General features: G+C 42.8%; 1 protein-coding gene across 1 annotated transcript in view; it reads left to right on the top strand.

The window, feature by feature from the left end:
• The window catches only part of AOPEP (aminopeptidase O (putative)), a 719,157-nt gene that overhangs the window by 562,911 nt on the left and 134,280 nt on the right, over positions 1-21,966 (top strand). Inside the window, exons 11-12 of the mRNA XM_082267412.1 lie at positions 18,370-18,432; positions 20,678-20,761. Of these exons, the coding sequence (XP_082123538.1) occupies positions 18,370-18,432; positions 20,678-20,761 (147 nt within the window). The remainder of the gene's footprint in view (positions 1-18,369; positions 18,433-20,677; positions 20,762-21,966) is intronic.

Raw genomic sequence — 21,966 nt, 5'->3', positions numbered from 1 at the left:
GGTCTGGGACGCACATGCGTGCCACCCACGACCTGCTCGCACTGTGATTATACACAGCAGGAGCTGATCTGCGGGTACCGCAGACTTGATGTCTGTTGGCACCTGACGATCATCCTGCGCAGAGGAAGCACGGCGATCTGCCTATGTAAACAAGGCAGATTGCCGTTCTGTCAGTAGGGAAGGTATGAATCTTGTGTTTCTGCAAAGCAGGGACATAAAGCCATGCCTTCCCCTAGTACAAGCACCTCCCACAGTACACAAACACACCAGCTAGGCACACATTTAACTCTTTTATTGCCCCTGATGTTAACCCCTTCCCAGCCAGTGTCACTAGTACAGCGACAGTGGATAATTTTAGCACTGATCACTGTATTAGTGTCACTGGTCCCCAAAAAGTGTCAGTTACTGTCCAACTGTCTGCTGCAATATCGCCGCCCCATTATAAGTTGCTGATCACTGCCATTACTAGTAATACAACAAATAAATACAAATTTTCCATAGTTTGTAGATGCTATAACTTTTACGCAAACCAATCAATATAGGCTTATTGAGATTTTTTCCCCAAAAAATATGTAGCAGAATACATATTGGCCTAAATTAATGAAGAAATTAGATTTTTTTCAATTTCTTTTATGGATATGTTTTTTAGCAGAAAGTGAAAAATATTGTTTTGTTTTTTTCAAAACTGTCTTTTTTTTTTTATTTGGCAAAAAATAAAAAACACAGAGGTGATGAAATACCACCAAAAGAAAGCTCTATTTGTGGGGGGGGGGGGGGGGGGGGAAATAACATACATTTTATTTGGGTACAGCGTCGCACATCTGTGCAATTGTCAGTTAAAATAACGCAGTGCTGTATCACAAAAAATGGCCTGGTCTTGAAGGGGGTAAATCTTCCGGAGGTCAAGTATTTAAGCTGAATTATTATAAAACAATGTAAATCACATAAATAATAACATTTACACTTAAACCACACCATTTAGAATTAGCTAAACGTTATTTCAAGTTATGAGTGTATTTTGCTGGTAAATTAATAAGAGTCTGTTGTCCTTATCTTTTTAATGAGAACAATATCATTCTAGAACAATATAACATGCTCAGGACTTGGTGGATCCTGCCATTGCAGAATAAATTATATAAACCTGACATACATGTTTTCTGTTACAAAGATGAATCACCCCGGGCGTGAGAGGATTACACTAGGAAAATGGAACAATATACATTGGAGTTGGGAAGATTTTCAAAACAGGTCTTTATGTGAATATGGGCAAGTTCATCATCTTTATACAATGGTATACTGTACAGGACACTGGGAATGTGTCCTAGACAGCCGGTATATTCCCCTAGTATTTGGAAGAGGATGACCTGAGTTTAGGATTGAGCCACAGTGGTTGAGTTGTGAAAACCTACTTGGGATCCCTGAAGCCAATGGGAAACCCCAAATACCACAGAGTGGGACTGGTGTGGTTGCGGTTCACCTTTAACTAGTTTGGCATTTCTGAATCAGAGTATGAACTATTTTGTGTACTTTGCTGGAAAAAAAATCAGTTTTTTTGTTTGCTTGTTTTTGTAAATGTAAATAATTTTTTGCTTTTACCTACATAGTTGACATGATCTCAGGCTACCTCATATCACAATACGCAGCAATTGTTACCACATACCATCCAAGGCCAAAATTACATATTTTAATAAATCATGTGTTTATTACTATATGCCCCTTTTTGCTGTCAGAGATGCATCAATGCATGGCCGTCTAAACTATAAGTAGATGAATTACTTTAAAGTGATTTCACCCAATAGACATGTCACGCTACTAAGGCCTGGAAAGATTTACTAAATCTGGGCATTAAGCATTGTACTAACTTCTGTATTAAAAGTGAATTCCTGTTTGGGAAAGAAGCACATTTTCTGTACAATGTTTCCTTATTTGGTGGATTTATTCTCTCTTAAATGATTTCTCTTCCCCCAGAATACACGCAGTATTACAGCTTGTATTAAAGTACAATATGGTAAGAAAAACCCTTAGTATACTGAAAACTGCTGTCCCAGACAACAGGATACACAACACTAGATCTTTAAAGAGAATGTGAAGTGGTTTTATGTATGTTTTTTATATACAGTGGATATAAAAAGTCTACATACCCCTGTTAAAATGTTAGGTTTCTTTGATGTAAAAAATGAGACAAAGATAAATAATTTCAGAACTTTTTCCACCTTTAATGTGACCTATAAACTGTACAATTCAGTTGAACAACAAACGGAAATCTTTTAGGTGGAGGGAAGTAAAAATAAAAAACTAAAATAGTATGGTTGCATAACTGTGCACACCCTTATACTAATACTTTGTTGAAGCACCCTTTTGATTTTATTAACCATAGAGAATTCATCTTTGGGTGGGATTTTTTAGGCACAGAATATCTCATAACATTGTTTTAGTAAAAGGCAATTTATTTATGTTACCACAATAAAAACCATGTAGAAAAATTTACATGGAATGCAAATCTCCAAATTCACCAATGTTTACAATATATAAAGGCTGACGTCTTCCATCCGACGCGTTTCGGGGCTTTCACAGATCCTTCTTCAGGGGTGTGGTAGGCATCAACCGTACATATTACAATGATGTAGAGAGCATTTCCATGTCACAATTAAAACATAATCTTGGGAGCTCTGCCAATTTCGCCTAAAGGTACATTTAGTATAAATAATGTGCATAGCTGTAGAATGGGCAGAAATGGTGGAAAATCTTTACCAGACCGATGCAGTCTAAGGCCACAAAGGCCTGACAGACAGGTCCTGTACGGGCATGTTCTGAAAGGATATGTCCACTTTAGTAGTTTATGTGTACATTTTCAAGAAAGTTACCAAATGCCAGTGCAAATGCAGTGACATGTCTGCTCCAGGAGAGATTGCCTTTTTCTAAAACAATGTTATGAGATATTCAGTACCTTAAAAATCTCACCCAAATTCTCTATGGTCTATAGATTTAGAGATGTGGCACGTGTAGGGAGGTTCATCACCGAGTTTGCTTAATTTTTGGGGAATTATTTTTATTGAACTTTTCCGACATAGAAAACAATACATACAAACATGACAAGAAAACCCCAACAGGGTAGACAGATAAAGTAAGACATTTCAACCCACCCCAGTCCCATCCACCCATCCCAGTAGTTCAATAATCCATAAAGTGCATAAGGAATCATACAAGAACATAGTGCCCCGCAGCTACCCATAACTCAGTACCAGGGTATTATCCCATATGAGGAGAATAAAGATCCCTTTTCTTTGTAAGTTATTTCACTCTAATAAAAGCCGTACCATCAGCTTGTTACTACAATCTCTAAGATATGACTTAATCCAGGGTGTCAGTAGCCAATAGCCAGCACTGCCATACTTTTTCAAACTTTTGGGGGCATCCCCACCTTAAGTATGTGTCTTTATATCGAGGCAGAACTTTGTTGATAATGCCCTTCTAGTAAGACAGGGAAGGAGCTTCTGTTTTTTTCCAACAAAATAGAATAGCCTTACCAGCATAAAAGAGTGAGAGCGATAGGAGGGTCCTCTGCACCCTGCGTGGTACCTCTTCCTCAACCAGACCCAGCAAACAAACTGAGATCTTCAGAGGGAGCGGGATGGAGATTAGATCTTGAAGAGTCCGGGTAACCACCATCCAGAACTCACGTATCGCCAGAATATATGGTCAAAATCTGCAGGAGAGATATGACAGCACCAGCATTCTGCTGAGTCTATGCCATACATAGCTATTCTTTTTGGGGTGCAATAGGCTCTATGGAGCAATTTAAATGTTATATAACGGTCCCTAGCCGATATCAGCATCCACAATGGGTAGTCCCACATATCATCCCACTGAAGATTGGGTATTAATGCTAACAAACTATCCCTACATTTAACTAGTGCTTTAGGCCTTTCACCAAATAGTTCTTTGTAAACCCCTGAGAGTGGATTTCACAGTGACTCATCGCTTAACAGTCTCTCTAAAGGAGAGGACCTGCTCTCTAGGGTTTTAGAGCCAAATTGTGCAAAAAAAGCATGCCGCACTTGCAAGAAACTGAAGAAATACCAATTCGGTAGGTGATATTTAGATTGATAGAACGTAAGGAGTTTCCCCTCCCCCCTACCTTGTGATATCCTTTAGTTGTTTGATACCAACTCGTGCCCACACTACAGGGTCCTGAATGGCACCAAATGGGGAAATTTAGGATTGTACCTTAATGGGGCATCCGGGGAACAGGCCTGAGCCCCAGGTTGCGTCAATGCCTGCACTTTGTCCCATGCACGCAAGGTGGCGTGCTTTGACCTTGTCAAGAAGATACTACTTGGGAACCTCTATAGACCAGGTAGTAAAGGCTCTCGTATGATCCCCGGAGAGCAGCCTCCAGCACAGTCGCTGCATCACTATAATCTCGCATCAGCCAGCATCTCGCGACCACCATTTGGTCTGCCGGGAAGTATTTGAAGAGATTCGACAGTGCCAGGCCTCCTTGCCCAAGCAGCTCTCGGAGAATCCGAAGCCCTATACTGGGATAGGACGACGGCCATAGAAAGAAACTAAACAGACCATTCACACGCCTAAAATACAATCAAGGAACCCAGCATATATAGAAATACCGGCAATATTTTCATCTTAATAAGGTTTATTCGGACTTTTAGGCAAAGGGGTAAGTGTCGCCATGCCTCAAGTTGTGTCCTGACTTTAGCGAGCAAAGGGAGCAAGTTCAATGACATGTGGTCTCCTACTCTGGGTGAAATATGGAGACCCAAGGTATGGGAATAGTCCCAGTCGCCTGAGCCCAAGCCCCCGCATCAATGGGCACCACATTGGATTTCTCCTAGTTAACTCGCAAACCAGAAAACCCCTCGAAGGTTTGTAAAATCTCAAAGACCACCCAGGATCCTGGAAGAAAAGTAGCAGGTCATCAGCATAGAGGGCAGTACATTCCCATATACTTACAACCTCCAGAGCTCTTACCGCCGGTGATGTCTGCAGGGCTATGGCTATTGGTTCTATTGCAAGTGCGAATAAAGAGGGGGGAAAGTGGGCACCCCTGACATGTTCCCCTTCCCACTGAAAACTGAGGGGAAACTGCCGTGCCTATCCGAATCGCTGCCTTTGGGCTGCTATAAAGCAAGGATATCCAGGTGAGAAATGTATTTCCGAACCCCATGTGACGTAGGACCATGAACATACTGTATATTTCCACTCTACAGAGTCGAAGGCCTTTGACATATCTAGTGATACTACTACCCTTGCTCCAGGGACGATATGTTCACTTTGTAGGTGTGCGGATAGCCTGCGGAGGTTGGTGTCTGTGAATTTCTGGGGGATGAAACTTGTCTGGTCTATGCCTACCAAGGTGGTGATAACCCGTGACAACCTAGTGGCCAGTATCTTGGTTAAAATCTTAAGAACCTGGTTTAAAAGGGCAATGGGTCTGTAGGATCAACACTTTAAGGGGTCCTTGCCCGAGTTAGGCAGCAAAATGACCTGAGCTTCCAAAAGGGAGTCAAGAACAATTTTGTGCTCCAAGCAATAATGAAATAATGACCGAAGTCTCGGAACAAGGGCCCCCATGTGTAGTCTATATCATTCCACACAGAAGCCATCCGGGCCTGCGGTTTTTGGGGAGAAAGGTTCCTAATCGCTGACTCTATACCTTTTGTTGTGATATCAGCCTTTAGACTATCCTGATACAAACTAAAGTGTAATAAGGACTCCCGGTCATTATAGGGTGGAATAGGTGTGTATAGCGTTTTATAGTACAAACGTGTCCAATATGTCTGCTGGGTCGGTAAGCACTGATCCCTTAGCATTCCTGATGCAGGGGACACTCATCTGGATCCTCTGTTCTGCCACCAATGCAGCCAGCAGTTGGCCATTTTTATCCCCTTTTTCAAATAGGGCTTCTGTCCTTCTGGTCCAGGAAGTATGTGTTAGTTCTGTAAGGTGTATGGCCAAGAGGCAGTGGGCCTCCAGCAGGGCTACATAGGTGGCATTTGAGGGCCCAGAAGCATGAGTCATCTCGCAGACCCGCTCTCTGCCTTGTAGTTCCTGTAAAGGGGAGTTGAACTCTCTATGGGCCTGCTTGATAGCCGAAGTATAATGAATTTGAAAAATTTGAAATGAAAGCATGCAGAATCCTGTTACCATCCAGGTGAGTCTCCTGTAAGAAGGTTATGTGTGGTCTGAGTGGCTTTAGGTATTGGAACATTAAATCTTGATGAAATTTGTCATTTAGGCCTCGAACATTCCAAGACACTAGATTAACCACTGACCCTGGCATATAGAAGATCTCTAAGTTTAGTACGGCTAAATGACGTTGGGGATCATGTGGCACCCGAGGATCCCAAAGAGATTCTACCTTGCCAGGTAGTGGGAGGCAGGTATGAAGCACAGTTTAAAAACAGTTCCCAGTCCCATATAGCTCCCTGCCGCTGCCCCCTGCACTAGTGTAGGGTTTGACAATGGGTCCAAGGATTTCATCCGATACCTAATGGCAGTCAGGGTGTCATTGTCTAGCCTATAGAGGTCCGTGCATCCCTCCATGGAAATGCTTCCCCAGACCTTCACTGACCCACAACCAAACTAGTCATGCTAAATGATGTTACAGGCAGCATAACATTCTCCACGGCTTCTCCAGACCCTTTACATCTGTCACATGTGCTCAGGGTGAACCTGCTCTCATCTGTGAAAAGCACAGGGCACCAGTGGTGGACCAGCCAGTTCTGGTGTTCAATGGCAAATGCCAATCAAGCTCCACGGTGCCGGGCAGTGAGCACAGGGCCCACTAGAGGACTTTGGGCCCTCAGGCCACCCTCATAAAGTCTGTTTCTGATTCACACCAGTGGCCTGCTGGAAGTCATTTTGTTGGGCTCTGGCAGTGTTTATCCTGTTCCTCCATGCACAAAGGAACAGATACCAGTCCTGGTGATGGGATAAGGACCTTCTACAGCCCCGGCCAGCACTCCTAGAGTAACTGTCTGTCACTTGGGATTTCCTTCATGCTCTTGAGACTGTGCTGGGAGACACAGCTAAGCTTCTGGCAATGGCACGTATTGATGTGCCATCATGGAGGAGTTAGACTGCCTGTGCAACCTCTATAGGGTCCAGGTATCACCTCATGCTAACAGTAGTGACACTGACCCTAGCCAAATGCAAAACTAGTGATAAACAGTCAGAAAAGATAAGTAGGGAAAAACAATGTCAGTGGCCTCCATCTGTAAAACTATTCCTGTTTTGGAGGTCGTCTCATTGTTGCCCATGTAGTGCATCTGTTGTTACTTTCATTAAAACCAAAGCAGCTGAAGCTGATTAACAACCCCTCTGCTACTTAACTGACCAGATCAATATCCCAGGATTTTAAATGACTTGATGCTATACTTTGAATAAAAAGTGTTCCTTTAATTATTTTGAGTAGTGTATATAATTGTAAAGTTAATTAAACTTATAATAGAAATAACCCAAAAACAGATTACCGTAGTTAACCTTTTAAAGAGAAGTGTGAAAACCTAAAATATTAAACATTAATACTTACCTAGATGGCACTGATCCGAGCTGCAGCTGTCCCCCACTGCCTCTACACTGAGAACTGTGTGATCAAAGAGCGATTATCGCTCAGTTCTCAGGTGCAGTGAAGGGGGGCGGGAGAAGCTGGCTTAGGCTCTCAGTGGTGTGCTGAGAGGCTGAGCCAGCTAGCAGTTAGGCATCTGGACAGATCCTGACATTATTTTCGGGATCCCTGCAGAGCCTGGATAGATTGGTTCTGTGATGTCAGCCGACAGGGCACTTTAGCTCACAACAATACAGAACTAAGTGCACTCCTGTGACCCACAGGAGAGGTATGGCCAAAAGAGCTTTGGCCATACTTCTTTTACCAAGAATAGCCTAGACAAAGTATTGAACACCAGCCTAACTGGAATCATAAACTATTTACTCAGCATCTGCCATGATAAAGTTAGCATTTAAATGTCTCATTGGGCCAAAACATTGACCTGTGCTGCTGCATAAACACACTTGACTTGATCTGATACCTGGAGTTGTTTTGACACTTTTGTCCTTGTGCAGTATAAAGTATATAAGTGCAAGTTTGTCTATCAATTAATGGCGGTATAAAGCATTTGCTTTGAGCTCAAACAGATTACTCTATTAGTAGAGACTCTCTGATGTCCACAGATGAAAGCATTTAGGAGTTTCTTGCAAAAGGCTTGTCTGAGCCTCGTAAACATGTTTAGCATTACAAGCTTTAGCAGTACACTATTGTACATCTGCAGATGCCCAAAACCTTTGTGTAAGATCAAATGATGCTAGGGGAGCAACTACTGATAATGATGACTGAGCTGCTGGTGATTGGGTTTGTTACAACCCTTTCCAAATCATATAGAAGTAGAAGTTATATACACTATAATATTAATGACGTTTAGATTTTAAAACAGATCTAAAGGAAATATGAGCATTTTGAAAAGAGTTTTATGTCTAGCCTCATTAAAGTAAATGTGTGCTTTTACCAATGAGCACAACATTTTCTTTATTGACAACCCCATCAGCTGCCTATACTTACTTACTTTTTACCCCCCTGGCACTCCTTTTGGATGCTGGCAGTGGAGAGAGGAAGCTCTGTGTGTGCTCCATCCAATGACTTGGACAGGGCTGAGGACTCTATCCCCACCCTCAAGTGATAGCACCATTTGCACCAAATCGAGTAGTCAATTCCAAGTATTGTCACATGGGACATGGGATCAGGGGTCAATCTCATGCATCCCATACCATAACATACCATACCATACGGTGATGACATTTTTTTGTTAAATATAGCTCACTTGCACCTTAATATAACATATTCTGTGCAGGTCCTCATAGGTCAAGGCGTTTCTTGCTATTGCTTCTTTAAGACACATAGAAGTTGGAATCATGCAGTTACGGATGACATCCATAACTGCATGCAACCACTCAATGTGCAGATACATAACTACAGCAAGAGACAGCTGAAGCTTCTGTCATTGACTTTTACAGGCTTCCTGATCGTGGCATACTTGCTGCGCCATGGCTGATTTGGTTGTGTGAATGGGAAGGACTTTCAAAGACACTGCACAATAGGAGTTTTTTTTGTGCATGTTCTTCTTTAACCTGAGAGGCCGCATAAGCGGTCCATAAACCAAATATACTAGTGCCGTTGTGCATGAAAACAGGAGAGTCCCTAGTGGACAAGAGGCTTTGAAGTGTCCATAATTCAGAGAGAGTCTATTGGAAGATGATATACAGGTGCAAATCTCATTGATTGGAGGTGAGAGTTCTGTGAGAACTAAGGTGACACAAGGTGGAGCACTATTTTATTGGGCTTGCAAAATTATTCAGCCCCCTTAAGTTAATACTTTGTAGCACCACCTTTTGCTGCGATTACAGCTGTAAGTCGCTTGGGGTATGTCTCTATCAGTTTTGCACATCGAGAGACTGAAATTTTTGCCCATTCCTCCTTGCAAAACAGCTCGAGCTCAGTGAGGTTGGATGGAAAGTGTTTGTGAACAGCAGTTTTCAGTTCTTTCCACAGCTTCTCGATTGGATTCAGGTCTGGACTTTGACTTGGCCATTCTAACACCTGTATATGTTTATTTGTGAACTATTCCATTGTAGATTTTGCTTTATGTTTTGGATCATTGTCTTGTTGGAAGACAAATCTCCATCCCAGTCTCAGGTCCATCAGGATTTCTTCCAGAATGGTCCTGTATTTGGCTCCATCCATCTTCCCATCAATTTTAATCATCTTCCCTGTCCCTGCTGAAGAAAAGCAGGCCCAAACCATGATGCTGCCACCACCATGTTTGACAGTGGGGATGGTGTGTTCAGGGTGATGAGCTGTGTTGCTTTTACGCCAAACATAACGTTTTGCATTGTTGCCAAAAAGTTTGATTTTGGTTTCATCTGACCAAAGCACCTTCTTCCACATGTCTGGTGTGTCTCCCAGGTGGCTTGTGGCAAACTTAAAACGACACTTTTTATGGATATCTTTAAGAAATGGCTTTCTTCTTGCCACTCTTCCATAAAGGCCAGATTTGTGCAGTATACGACTGATTGTTGTCCTATGGACAGAGTCTCTCACCTCAACTGTAGATTTCTGCAGTTCATCCAGAGTGATCATGGGCCTCTTGGCTGCATCTCTGATCAGTCTTCTCCTTGTATGAGCTGAAAGTTTAGAGGGACGGCCAGGTCTTCTTAGATTTGCAGTGGTCTGATACTCCTTCCATTTCAATATTATCGCTTGCACAGTGCTCCTTGGGATGTTTAAAGCTTGGGAAATCTTTTTGTTTCCAAATCCGGCTTTAAACTTCTCCACAACAGTATCTTGGACCTGCCTGGTGTGTTCCTTGTTCTTCATGATGCTCTCTGCACTTTAAACGGACCTCTGAGACTATCACAGTGCACGTGCATTTATACGGAGACTTGATCACACACAGGTGGATTCTATTTATCATCATTACTCATTTAGGTCAACATTGGATCATTCAGAGATCCTCACTGAACTTCTGGAGAGAGTTTGCTGCACTGAAAGTAAAGGGGCTGAATAATTTTGCACGCCAAATTTTTCCGTTTTTTATTTGTTAAAAAAGTTTGAAATATCCAATAAATTTCGTTCCACTTCATGATTGTGTCCCACTTGTTGTTGATTTTAAAAAATTACAGTTTTATGTTTGAAGCCTGAAATGTGGCAAAAGTTTGCAAAGTTCAAGGGGGCCGAATACTTTCGCAAGGCACTGTATAAGCACGGAAGTTACACTTGAGTAAAACTCGATGTTTATGAAGAGACTATTCACCTTCATTTTGGATGTTTAATTTCTGCATTTTTTATTTCTAATATTAATTTTTTGCATTTAGCATTTATGTTTTCAGCTAGGATTAAGACCACACACTGTATTTATATAGCACATTTACTTTAATGGTGCAATTTTATAAATATTGGGATAAGCCTCACTAGTATACACAATATTAATTTGTCCAGTAATTCAAACACGTAGCATTTGGGATATATTTATTTTTTTAAAATCCTGCAGAGCAACATGTTATTTCATTTATTGATGTATCTTGGGTGTGGGAAGACATATCAGGTGTGCAGCAGCAGCATGTATTTTATTTCCATTCTTTTATTTTATTATATTATAGTCAAATAGTGGTGGCTCAGGAATCACATATATAGATTTATCCACGCAACCAGTGCCTTCATTTTGACCCTAATCTCTGGCTCTGTGACTTAAAAGTTTCTGGATATAGCTACAGACAACCACTCTACTTTTGTTCTTTCCTTTTCTTAAACACTCAAATTGAGATGTAGGGGGGAATAACTTAAGACATCATACTGTATGTAATAGGATGACATACATGAGGCTGTAATGGGATGGCACACATGAGGCTACCTAGGATGTATAAAATAGGATGACGCATTTAGGGGAACCTAAGATGTATATAATAGAATGACATACATGTGGCTACCCAAGACATAAATAACAGGATCATATATATGAAGCTATGTAAGATATATATATATATATATACACACAGTAACAGGATGACATACATAAAGTTACTTAAGATAAATATGATTAGGATGACAGACATACAGTATAAAATACCATGACGTACATGAGGCTACCTAAGACATATAGGATGACATACATGAGGCTACCTGACATATTAAACTGGATGATAAGCATATAATAAAATAAGATACATGAGACTACCTAAGACATATATAATAGGATGACATACAGGAGGCTAACCTAGGACGTCTAGGTTGACATACTGTACGTGAAGCCACCAAGGGCATGTGGGATAAGATACATGACGCTACCTACAATATATAGAGTGACAAATGTGAGGCTACCTAGGACATAAAGGATGAAATACACAACACTATTTGAAATATACCGTTTAAATGAATGACAGACATACAGTATTTTATAAAAGTGAGTACACCCCTCACATTTTTGTAAATATTTTATTATATCTTTTAATGTGACAATACTGAAGAAAGTACCATTTGCAACAATGTAAAGTAGTGAGTGTACAGATTGTATAACAGTGTAAATTTGCTGTCCCCTCAAAATAACTCAACACACAGCCAATAATGTCTAAACCACTGGCAACAAAAGTGAGTACACCCCTAGATGAAAATGTCCAAATCGGGCCCAATTAGCCATTTTCCCTCCACTGTGTTATATGACTCCTTAGTGTTACAAGGTCTCAGGTGTGAATGTGGAGCAGGTGTTTTAAATTTGGTGTTATTGCTCTCACTAACCACTGGAAGTTCAACATGGCACCAAATGGCAAAGAACTCTCTGAGGATCTGAAAAAAAAGAATTGTTGCCCTACATAAAGGATGGGATGAGGTGTAATGAAGTGTCCTTGGTGGGTCTATACTAGGATGGATGGGTTGGGATGAGGTGTAATGTAGTGTCCACTGTGGGTCTATACTAGGATAGATGGATGAGGTGTGTTGAAGTGTCCTTGGTGGGTCTATACTAGAATGGATGAATGGGTTTGGATGAGTGTGATGAAGTGTCCTTGGTCTGTCTGTACTTGGATGGATGGATGGGTTGGGATGGGTGTGAAGAAGTGTCCTCAGTGTGTCTATACTAGGATGGATCGATGGAATGGGAAGAGGTGTGATGAAGTGTCCTCGGTTGGTCTATACTAGGATAGATGGGTTGGGATGAGTGTGATGAAGTGTCCTCGGTTGGTCTATACTAGGATAGATGGGTTGGGATGAGGTATGATGAAGTGTCCTCGGTTGGTCTATACTAGGATAGATGGGTTGGGATGAGTGTGATGAAGTGTCCTTGGTGAATGTATAGGATACGTTGGAATGGTTGTGATGAAGTGTCCTCTGTGGGTCTATACTAGGATGGATGGATGGTTGGGATGAGTGTGATTAAGTGTCCTCGGGGAGTGTATAGGATAGGTTGGGATGAGGTGTGATGAAGTGTCCTCGGTTGGTCTATACTAGGATAGATGGGTTGGGATGAGTGTGATGATGTGTCCTCGGTTGGTCTATACTAGGATAGATGGGTTGGGATGAGTGTGATGAAGTGTCCTTGGTGAATGTATAGGATACGTTGGAATGGTTGTGATGAAGTGTCCTCTGTGGGTCTATACTAGGATGGATGGATGGTTGGGATGAGTGTGATTAAGTGTCCTCGGGGAGTGTATAGGATAGGTTGGGATGAGGTGTGATGAAGTGTCCTCGGTTGGTCTATACTAGGATAGATAGATGGGTTGGGATGAGTGTGATGAAGTGTCCTCGGTGAATGTATAGGATATGTTGGAATGGTTGTGATGAAGTGTCCTCGGTCTGTCTGTACTCGGATGGATGGATGGGTTGGGATGGGTGTGAAGAAGTGTCCTCAGTGTGTTTATACTAGGATGGATCGATGGGATGGGATGAGGTGTGATGAAGTGTCCTTGGTTGGTCTATACTTGGATGGATGGATGGGTTGGGATGAGGTGTGATGAAAGTGTCCTCAGTGGGTCTATACTGGGATGGATGGATGGGTTGGGATGAGGTGTGATGGAAGTGTCCTCAGTGGGTCTATACTGGGATGGATGGATGGATGGATGGATGGATGGGTTGGCATGAGGTGTGATGAAGTGTCCTCTGTGGGTCTATACTGGGATGGATGGATGGGTTGGGATGAGTGTGATGGAGTGTCCTCGGTGGGTCTATACTCGCATGGATGGATGGATGGATGGGTTGGGATGAGTGTGATGAAGTGTCCTCGGTGAATGTATAGGATATGTTGGAATGGTTGTGAAGAAGTGTCCTCGGTCTGTCTGTACTCGGATGGATGGATGGGTTGGGATGGGTGTGAAGAAGTGTCCTCAGTGTGTTTATACTAGGATGGATCGATGGGATGGGATGAGGTGTGATGAAGTGTCCTCGGTTGGTCTATACTAGGATAGATGGGTTGGGATGAGTGTGATGAAGTGTCCTTGGTGAATGTATAGGATACGTTGGAATGGTTGTGATGAAGTGTCCTCTGTGGGTCTATACTAGGATGGATGGATGGTTGGGATGAGTGTGATTAAGTGTCCTCGCTGGGTCTATACTAGGATAAATGGATGGGTTGGGATGAGGTGTGATGAAGTGTCCTCGGTGGGTCTATACTAAGATGGATGGATTGGGATGGGTGTGGAGAAATGTCCTTGGTGGGTCTATACTAGGATGGATGTATAGGTTGGTATGAGGTGTGGAGAAGTGTCCTCGGTGGGTCAATACTAGGATGGATGAATGGATTGGGATGAGGTGTGATAAAGTGTCCTCGGTGGGTCTATACTAGGATGGATGGATGGGTTGGGATAAGGTGTGATAAAGTGTTCTCAGTGGATCTATACTAGGATGGATGAATGGATGGATTGGGTTGAGGTGTGCAGAAGTGTCCTCGTGGGTCTGTAGTAGGATGGATGGATTGGGATGAGGTGTAGAAAGGTGTCCTTGGTGGTTCTGTATTAGAATGGATGGATCGATTGGGATGAGGTGTTATGAAGTGTCCTCGGTGCGTCTATACTAGGATGGATGGATGGGTTGGGATGAGGTGTAATGAAGTGTCCTCAGTGGGTCTATAATAGGATGGATGGATGGATTGGGATGGGGGTGCGATGAAGTGTCCTCGGTGGGTCTATACTTGGATGGATGGATGGGTTGGGATGAGGTGTGATGAAGTGTCCTCGGTGGGTCTATACTTGGATGGATGGATGGGTTGGGATGAGGTGTAATGAAGTGTCCTCGGTGGGTCTATACTTGGATGGATGGATGGGTTGGGATGAGGTGTGATGAAGTGTCCTCGGTGGGTCTATACTTGGATGGATGGATGGGTTGGGATGAGGTGTGATGGAAGTGTCCTCAGTGGGTCTATACTGGGATGGATGGATGGGTTGGGATGAGGTGTGATGGAAGTGTCCTCAGTGGGTCTATACTGGGATGGATGGATGGATGGATGGATGGGTTGGGATGAGGTGTAATGAAGTGTCCTCGGTGGGTCTATACTTGGATGGATGGATGGGATGAGGTGTGATGAAGTGTCCTCGGTGGGTCTATACTTGGATGGATGGATGGGATGAGGTGTGATGAAGTGTCCTCGGTGGGTCTATACTTGGATGGATGGATGGGTTGGGATGAGGTGTAATGAAGTGTCCTCGGTGGGTCTATACTTGGATGGATGGATGGGATGAGGTGTGATGAAGTGTCCTCGGTGGGTCTATACTTGGATGGATGGATGGGTTGGAATGAGGTGTAATGAAGTGTCCTCGGTGGGTCTATACTTGGATGGATGGATGGGTTGGGATGAGGTGTGATGGAAGTGTCCTCAGTGGGTCTATACTGGGATGGATGGATGGGTTGGGATGAGGTGTGATGGAAGTGTCCTCAGTGGGTCTATACTGGGATGGATGGATGGATGGATGGGTTGGCATGAGGTGTGATGAAGTGTCCTCGGTGGGTCTATATTGGGATGGATGGATGGATGGGTTGGGATGAGTGTGATGGAGTGTCCTCGGTGGGTCTATACTCGCATGGATGGATGGATGGATGGGTTGGGATGAGTGTGATGAAGTGTCCTCGGTGAATGTATAGGATATGTTGGAATGGTTGTGATGAAGTGTCCTCGGTCTGTCTGTACTCGGATGGATGGATGGGTTGGGATGGGTGTGAAGAAGTGTCCTCAGTGTGTTTATACTAGGATGGATCGATGGGATGGGATGAGGTGTGATGAAGTGTCCTCGGTTGGTCTATACTAGGATAGATGGGTTGGGATGAGTGTGATGAAGTGTCCTTGGTGAATGTATAGGATACGTTGGAATGGTTGTGATGAAGTGTCCTCTGTGGGTCTATACTAGGATGGATGGATGGTTGGGATGAGTGTGATTAAGTGTCCTCAGGGAGTGTATGGGATAGGTTGGGATGAGGTGTGATGAAGTGTCCTCAGTGGGATTATACTAGGATGGATGGATAGGTTAGGATAGGTGTGATGAAGTGTCCTCGCTGGGTCTATACTAGGATAAATGGATGGGTTGGGATGAGGTGTGATGAAGTGTCCTCGGTGGGTCTATACTAAGATGGATGGATTGGGATGGGTGTGGAGAAATGTCCTTGGTGGGTCTATACTAGGATGGATGTATAGGTTGGTATGAGGTGTGGAGAAGTGTCCTCGGTGGGTCAATACTAGGATGGATGAATGGATTGGGATGAGGTGTGATAAAGTGTTCTCAGTGGATCTATACTAGGATGGATGAATGGATGGATTGGGTTGAGGTGTGCAGAAGTGTCCTCGTGGGTCTGTAGTAGGATGGATGGATGGATTGGGATGAGGTGTAGAAAGGTGTCCTTGGTGGTTCTGTATTAGAATGGATGGATTGATTGGGATGAGGTGTTATGAAGTGTCCTCGGTGCGTCTATACTAGGATGGATGGATGAGTTGGGATGAGGTGTAATGAAGTGTCCTCGGTGGGTCTATACTTGGATGGATGGATGGGTTGGGATGAGGTGTGATGAAGTGTCCTCGGTGGGTCTATACTTGGATGGATGGATGGGTTGGGATGAAGTGTGATGGAAGTGTCCTCAGTGGGTCTATACTGGGATGGATGGATGGGTTGGGATGAGGTGTGATGGAAGTGTCCTCAGTGGGTCTATACTGGGATGGATGGATGGATGGATGGATGGGTTGGGATGAGGTGTAATGAAGTGTCCTCGGTGGGTCTATACTTGGATGGATGGATGGATGGGATGAGGTGTGATGAAGTGTCCTCGGTGGGTCTATACTTGGATGGATGGATGGGGGTGTAATGAAGTGTCCTCGGTGGGTCTATACTTGGATGGATGGATGGTTGGGATGAGGTGTGATGAAGTGTCCTCGGTGGGTCTATACTTGGATGGATGGATGGGGGTGTAATGAAGTGTCCTCGGTGGGTCTATACTTGGATGGATGGATGGGTTGGGATGAGGTGTGATGAAGTGTCCTCGGTGGGTCTATACTTGGATGGATGGATGGGTTGGGATGAGGTGTGATGAAGTGTCCTCGGTGGGTCTATACTTGGATGGATGGATGGGTTGGGATGAGGTGTGATGAAGTGTCCTCAGTGGGTCTATAATAGGATGGATGGATAGATTGGGATGGGGGTGTGATGAAGTGTCCTTGGTGGGTCTATACTTGGATGGATGGATGGGATGAGGTGTAATGAAGTGTCCTCGGTGGGTCTATACTTGGATGGATGGATGGGTTGGGATGAGGTGTGATGAAGTGTCCTCGGTGGGTCTATACTTGGATGGATGGATGGGTTGGGATGAGGTGTGATGAAGTGTCCTCAGTGGGTCTATAATAGGATGGATGGATAGATTGGGATGGGGGTGTGATGAAGTGTCCTCGGTGGGTCTATACTTGGATGGATGGATGGGGGTGTAATGAAGTGTCCTCGGTGGGTCTATACTTGGATGGATGGATGGGTTGGGATGAGGTGTGATGAAGTGTCCTCGGTGGGTCTATACTTGGATGGATGGATGGGTTGGGATGAGGTGTGATGAAGTGTCCTCGGTGGGTCTATACTTGGATGGATGGATGGGTTGGGATGAGGTGTGATGAAGTGTCCTCAGTGGGTCTATAATAGGATGGATGGATAGATTGGGATGGGGGTGTGATGAAGTGTCCTTGGTGGGTCTATACTTGGATGGATGGATGGGATGAGGTGTAATGAAGTGTCCTCGGTGGGTCTATACTTGGATGGATGGATGGGTTGGGATGAGGTGTAATGAAGTGTCCTCGGTGGGTCTATACTGGGATGGATGGATGGATGGATGGGTTGGGATGAGGTGTGATGGAAGTGTCCTCAGTGGGTCTATACTGGGATGGATGGATGGATGGATGTGTTGGGATGAGTGTGATGGAGTGTCCTCGATGGGTCTATACTCGCATGGATGGATGGATGGATGTGTTGGGATGAGTGTGATGGAGTGTCCTCGATGGGTCTATACTGGGATGGATGGATGGATGTGTTGGGATGAGTGTGATGAAGATAGAAGGTGACAGCAGGCGGATCTCGTAGTGTAGAGGTCAGTGATGCAGTGAAGTATGCGGAGGGGAGGAGGGGGGGGGGTCTGATGTTGCCGGGAATGGTGTACCTCCAGCCCCCTGAACGGTAAGCTCCTCCCCGCACACCGTGCACAGGCTGGAGGTGTTTCATTTCCTCATAGGACACGTTTGTGTTCTCTCTCCATTCTTCCAGGGAGACACAGAGTGGACACACACAGGGGCTTCCCATCTCCAGCCTTCTTCATTATGACACCGTGCCCCTCTGACTCCTCTATTTCTTCTTCTACAGCCCTTGCTGGAGGACAGGCAGACCTGGGAAGAGAATGGACTGGTGCAGCAAGTGAGAGAAGAGGTAAGATGCCAGCCTGCCAGCGTCCTGCTCCCTCCCTGTCCTCAGTCTCTACCTGTTGCTGCATAAACTTCACCGCTCGGCACTCCGGGGACATGGAGCTTCTCTGTCCTCATCAAACTTTACTACACAGTACACACGTCTTGTGATTGGAAGCAGTGCAGGCAGATAGCACGGGGGGACATGTATGAGGAGGGACTAATACAAGGACCACAGCTTTATTCTAGCCAGGTCACCTGAATTGTATCCTTATAGGTGAATAGAGCCTGTCTATAGCGCAGGAGAAGGGGAGACACATCCTTTGTCCTCTCATTTCCTCCCTGTCCTACCTCCAGGAATACAGGACCTCATCAATTCTATATCACCAGCACTACTGCCCATCTCTTACCCTAAACTTTATGAAGTGCCATTCTGATCGTTACTAGTGCAACATACACAAAAAGTCATTTATCTGATTGATGGCAGTCCAGGGGCTTCTTATTAGAATAAAACAAGTATCACTTTCATGCACTGTCTACATGAATTACATAAAGTTCTGCTAGAGGGAAGCTGGAAACATGTTACTTACTTCTTAGCCTGCTTTCTTTTGAGGGACACATCTGCTTCTTGTGTATATACCATATAATATGAATCACGCTGAATTTATACAGGTGGACAAAGCAAACATTTCAAAGTTACTCCTTGTGTCTGATTCATTTTGAGGACCACAATTTGTTGGTATGTATGTATGTATGTATGTGATCTTGAGTTGCAGTCTGTAGAATAAGCAAACATTTGAAAGTTACTCCTTGTGTCTGATTCCATTTGAGGAATACATCTGGTTGGTATATATACGAGTGACATTGAGTTCCAGTAAATGGAAGAAGCAATCCTTGGAAAGGTACTTCTTTTGTCTGGTTCCTTTTGAGGAACATGCCTGTTTGGTGTATATATATATATATATATATATATATATATATATACACACACACACAAATATACATATAAATATCATTAGGTCACAGTAGGTGGAAAAAGCACACAAAGTTACTCATTGTGTCTGATTACGTACAAGGAATATGTCTAGGTATATATATATATATATATATATATATATATATATATATAGATGACCTTATGTCCCAGTAGGTGGAAGAAGCACACATTTGAAAGTTACCTCTTGTGTCTGATTTAATTTGAGGAATAGTTCTGATTGGGATATATAGTTCCAGTAGCTGGAAGAAGGACACAATAGAAAGGTACTCTTTGTGTTTGCTTTCTTTTGAGGAAAATGTCTGGTTGGTATATATATATATATATATATATATATATATATATATATATATATGAATGACATTAGGTCCCAGTAGGTCTAAGAAGCCCACATTTGAAAGTTACCCCTTGTGTCTGATTTAATTTGAGGAATAGTTCTGGTTGGGATATATAGTTCTAGTAGCTGGAAGGAGGACACAATAGAAAGGTACTCCTTGTGTTTGCTTTCTTTTGAGGAAAATGTCTGGTTGGTATATATATATGAATGACATTAGGTCCCAGTAGGTGGAAGAAGCAAGCATATGAAAGTTACTCTTTGTGTCTGGTTTCTTTTGAGGAATATATGTGGTTGGTATGTATTTGAGTGACATAAGGTTCCAGTAGGTGGAAGAAGCACACTTTTGAAATTTGCTCCTTGTCTGGTTTCTTTTGAGGAATTGTTTGGTTGGTATATGTATGATTAACCTTGGGGTTGATTTTCTAAAACTGGAGAGTGCAAAATCTGGTGCAGCAGTGTATAGTGGCCAATCAGGTTCAAACTTCAGTTTGTTCAATTAATAAAACTGGAAGCTGATCGGTTTCTATGCAGAGCTGCACCAGATGTTGCACTCTAGTTTTAGTAAATCAATCGCCTTGTGTCTGATTCTTTTAAAGAATACATTTGGTTGGTTTGTATAGTCAAGAAGGGATAATACTTTTTTGTTTTTTTCCTTGTTGGTCTGGTTGTCTTGTGAGTTCTTGATTTCACTCTATCCTGAAGAATGTTACTATTTTCATACACAGTCAGATAAGAGTCCATTCTCACACTTATCATCTATATGAAGTATGCATATTTTAGGAACGTCATTTCAGACTGAAGAGGGTACGGAGGGTTTTTTTTCCAGCCAGTGAAGCAATGGAAAAATGTGTGTAGTGTCTGTTTATAGTTTCTTACGCACATGGGCCATCTGCACACAAGGAGAGTATCTCTAAACAAACTCTGTAATCTGCACTCCAGGTCTCAAAATGGGCTCGATTGAACAAGAGAAACAGGAGAAGCACAGGCAGAAAAAGACAACACGAGGAAGAATTTAACAATCAGGTAAGAATACAATTAAATCTCATTGCCTCTCTTTTTACTCTTTTTTTTTTTTTTATTTATAATAACCCTATAAATTTTTATAATGATCAGTTGCTACTGTTCCCTTATAAGCTATAGTATATTTTCAGCATAAATAAATATAGGTATAAATTTGCATAGTCCTGAAGGAGCTTGTTGAAAGTAGCCTGCTGGAAATGCTACACTGTGTCTGCTGTTAAATTATCTGTATTCTTTGAAACAATGTGTTTTTAAGTCTGAAAGATGAAAGGTATTCTCTGTAAATATTGCTTGCTTCTTTGTTTTGTTATAATGTTTAAGCTGATAAAGGAATATATTTTTGTTTTTTTTTACATTTGTGCTGTGTACTACTTTTTGCCTCGTGTAGTATAAGTTCTAAAGATCTGCTGTTATATTTATTTTGTGCTGTTTGTGTTTTGTATCTTTGGGCTAGTTGTACGTGTTTCTATTTAACAGAGATAATCTACAGTTTTTTTTATGTGTACACCAGTTCGATTCATTTCATTTAAATCTGTCGTTTGCCAAAATTTCAGAGAACGTGCAGGGGCCTTAAAACAGCAGCCAAAGTCTCAGAAGCATGCTTTGCTACTTTGGTGTATTCTTTTTTGTTACAAAAATATAAAGTAGGCAATCTTGGATTTCACTGGAAGGTGATGAATAATTTCGGCCTGTGTTCTGTAAACTCTGTTTATTTTTGAATGTCTTGGACTTTAGGCATTAGCTTTCTTTTTCTGTTTTCTTTTTCTCCACAATAGCTGCTACTTCCTGCAGTTTTGGCCCCTTTTGTGATTTAGTGTTTGTTGCATGATATATGTGACACACCAGGATAATATTTCACTCCCAAGCTTCAACCTTCCTGACAGGTAGAGCGGAGATTTATTCTCTGCATCTAGACTTCGATATAATGGGGCACGTAAAAGTTAAAAGGCATGTTGAGGTTAGGAACAATATTGCCACTGTTTAAAGTAGTACAAAAAATCCACCAAAGAGTACAAAGGAGCATAGGAAGCAATGGCAACCAATCAGAATAAGTAAATGAAAAGCTGAATTCGGATTGGTCCCTCTCCTGCAATTTACATTTAAACTAGACGTGGTCAGCCATGCAACTGTTGTGGAACAACAAGTCAAAAGGTGTCCTGCCAGCCAAAAGCCTGAAGGTCGTGCTGTTAGTCTATCAATAAACAGAA

This window comes from Pelophylax lessonae (assembly GCF_965119305.1).
Source record: "Pelophylax lessonae genome assembly, chromosome: 1".
Lineage (NCBI taxonomy): Eukaryota > Metazoa > Chordata > Amphibia > Anura > Ranidae > Pelophylax > Pelophylax lessonae.
This window is presented reverse-complemented; position numbering and strand designations above follow the sequence as displayed.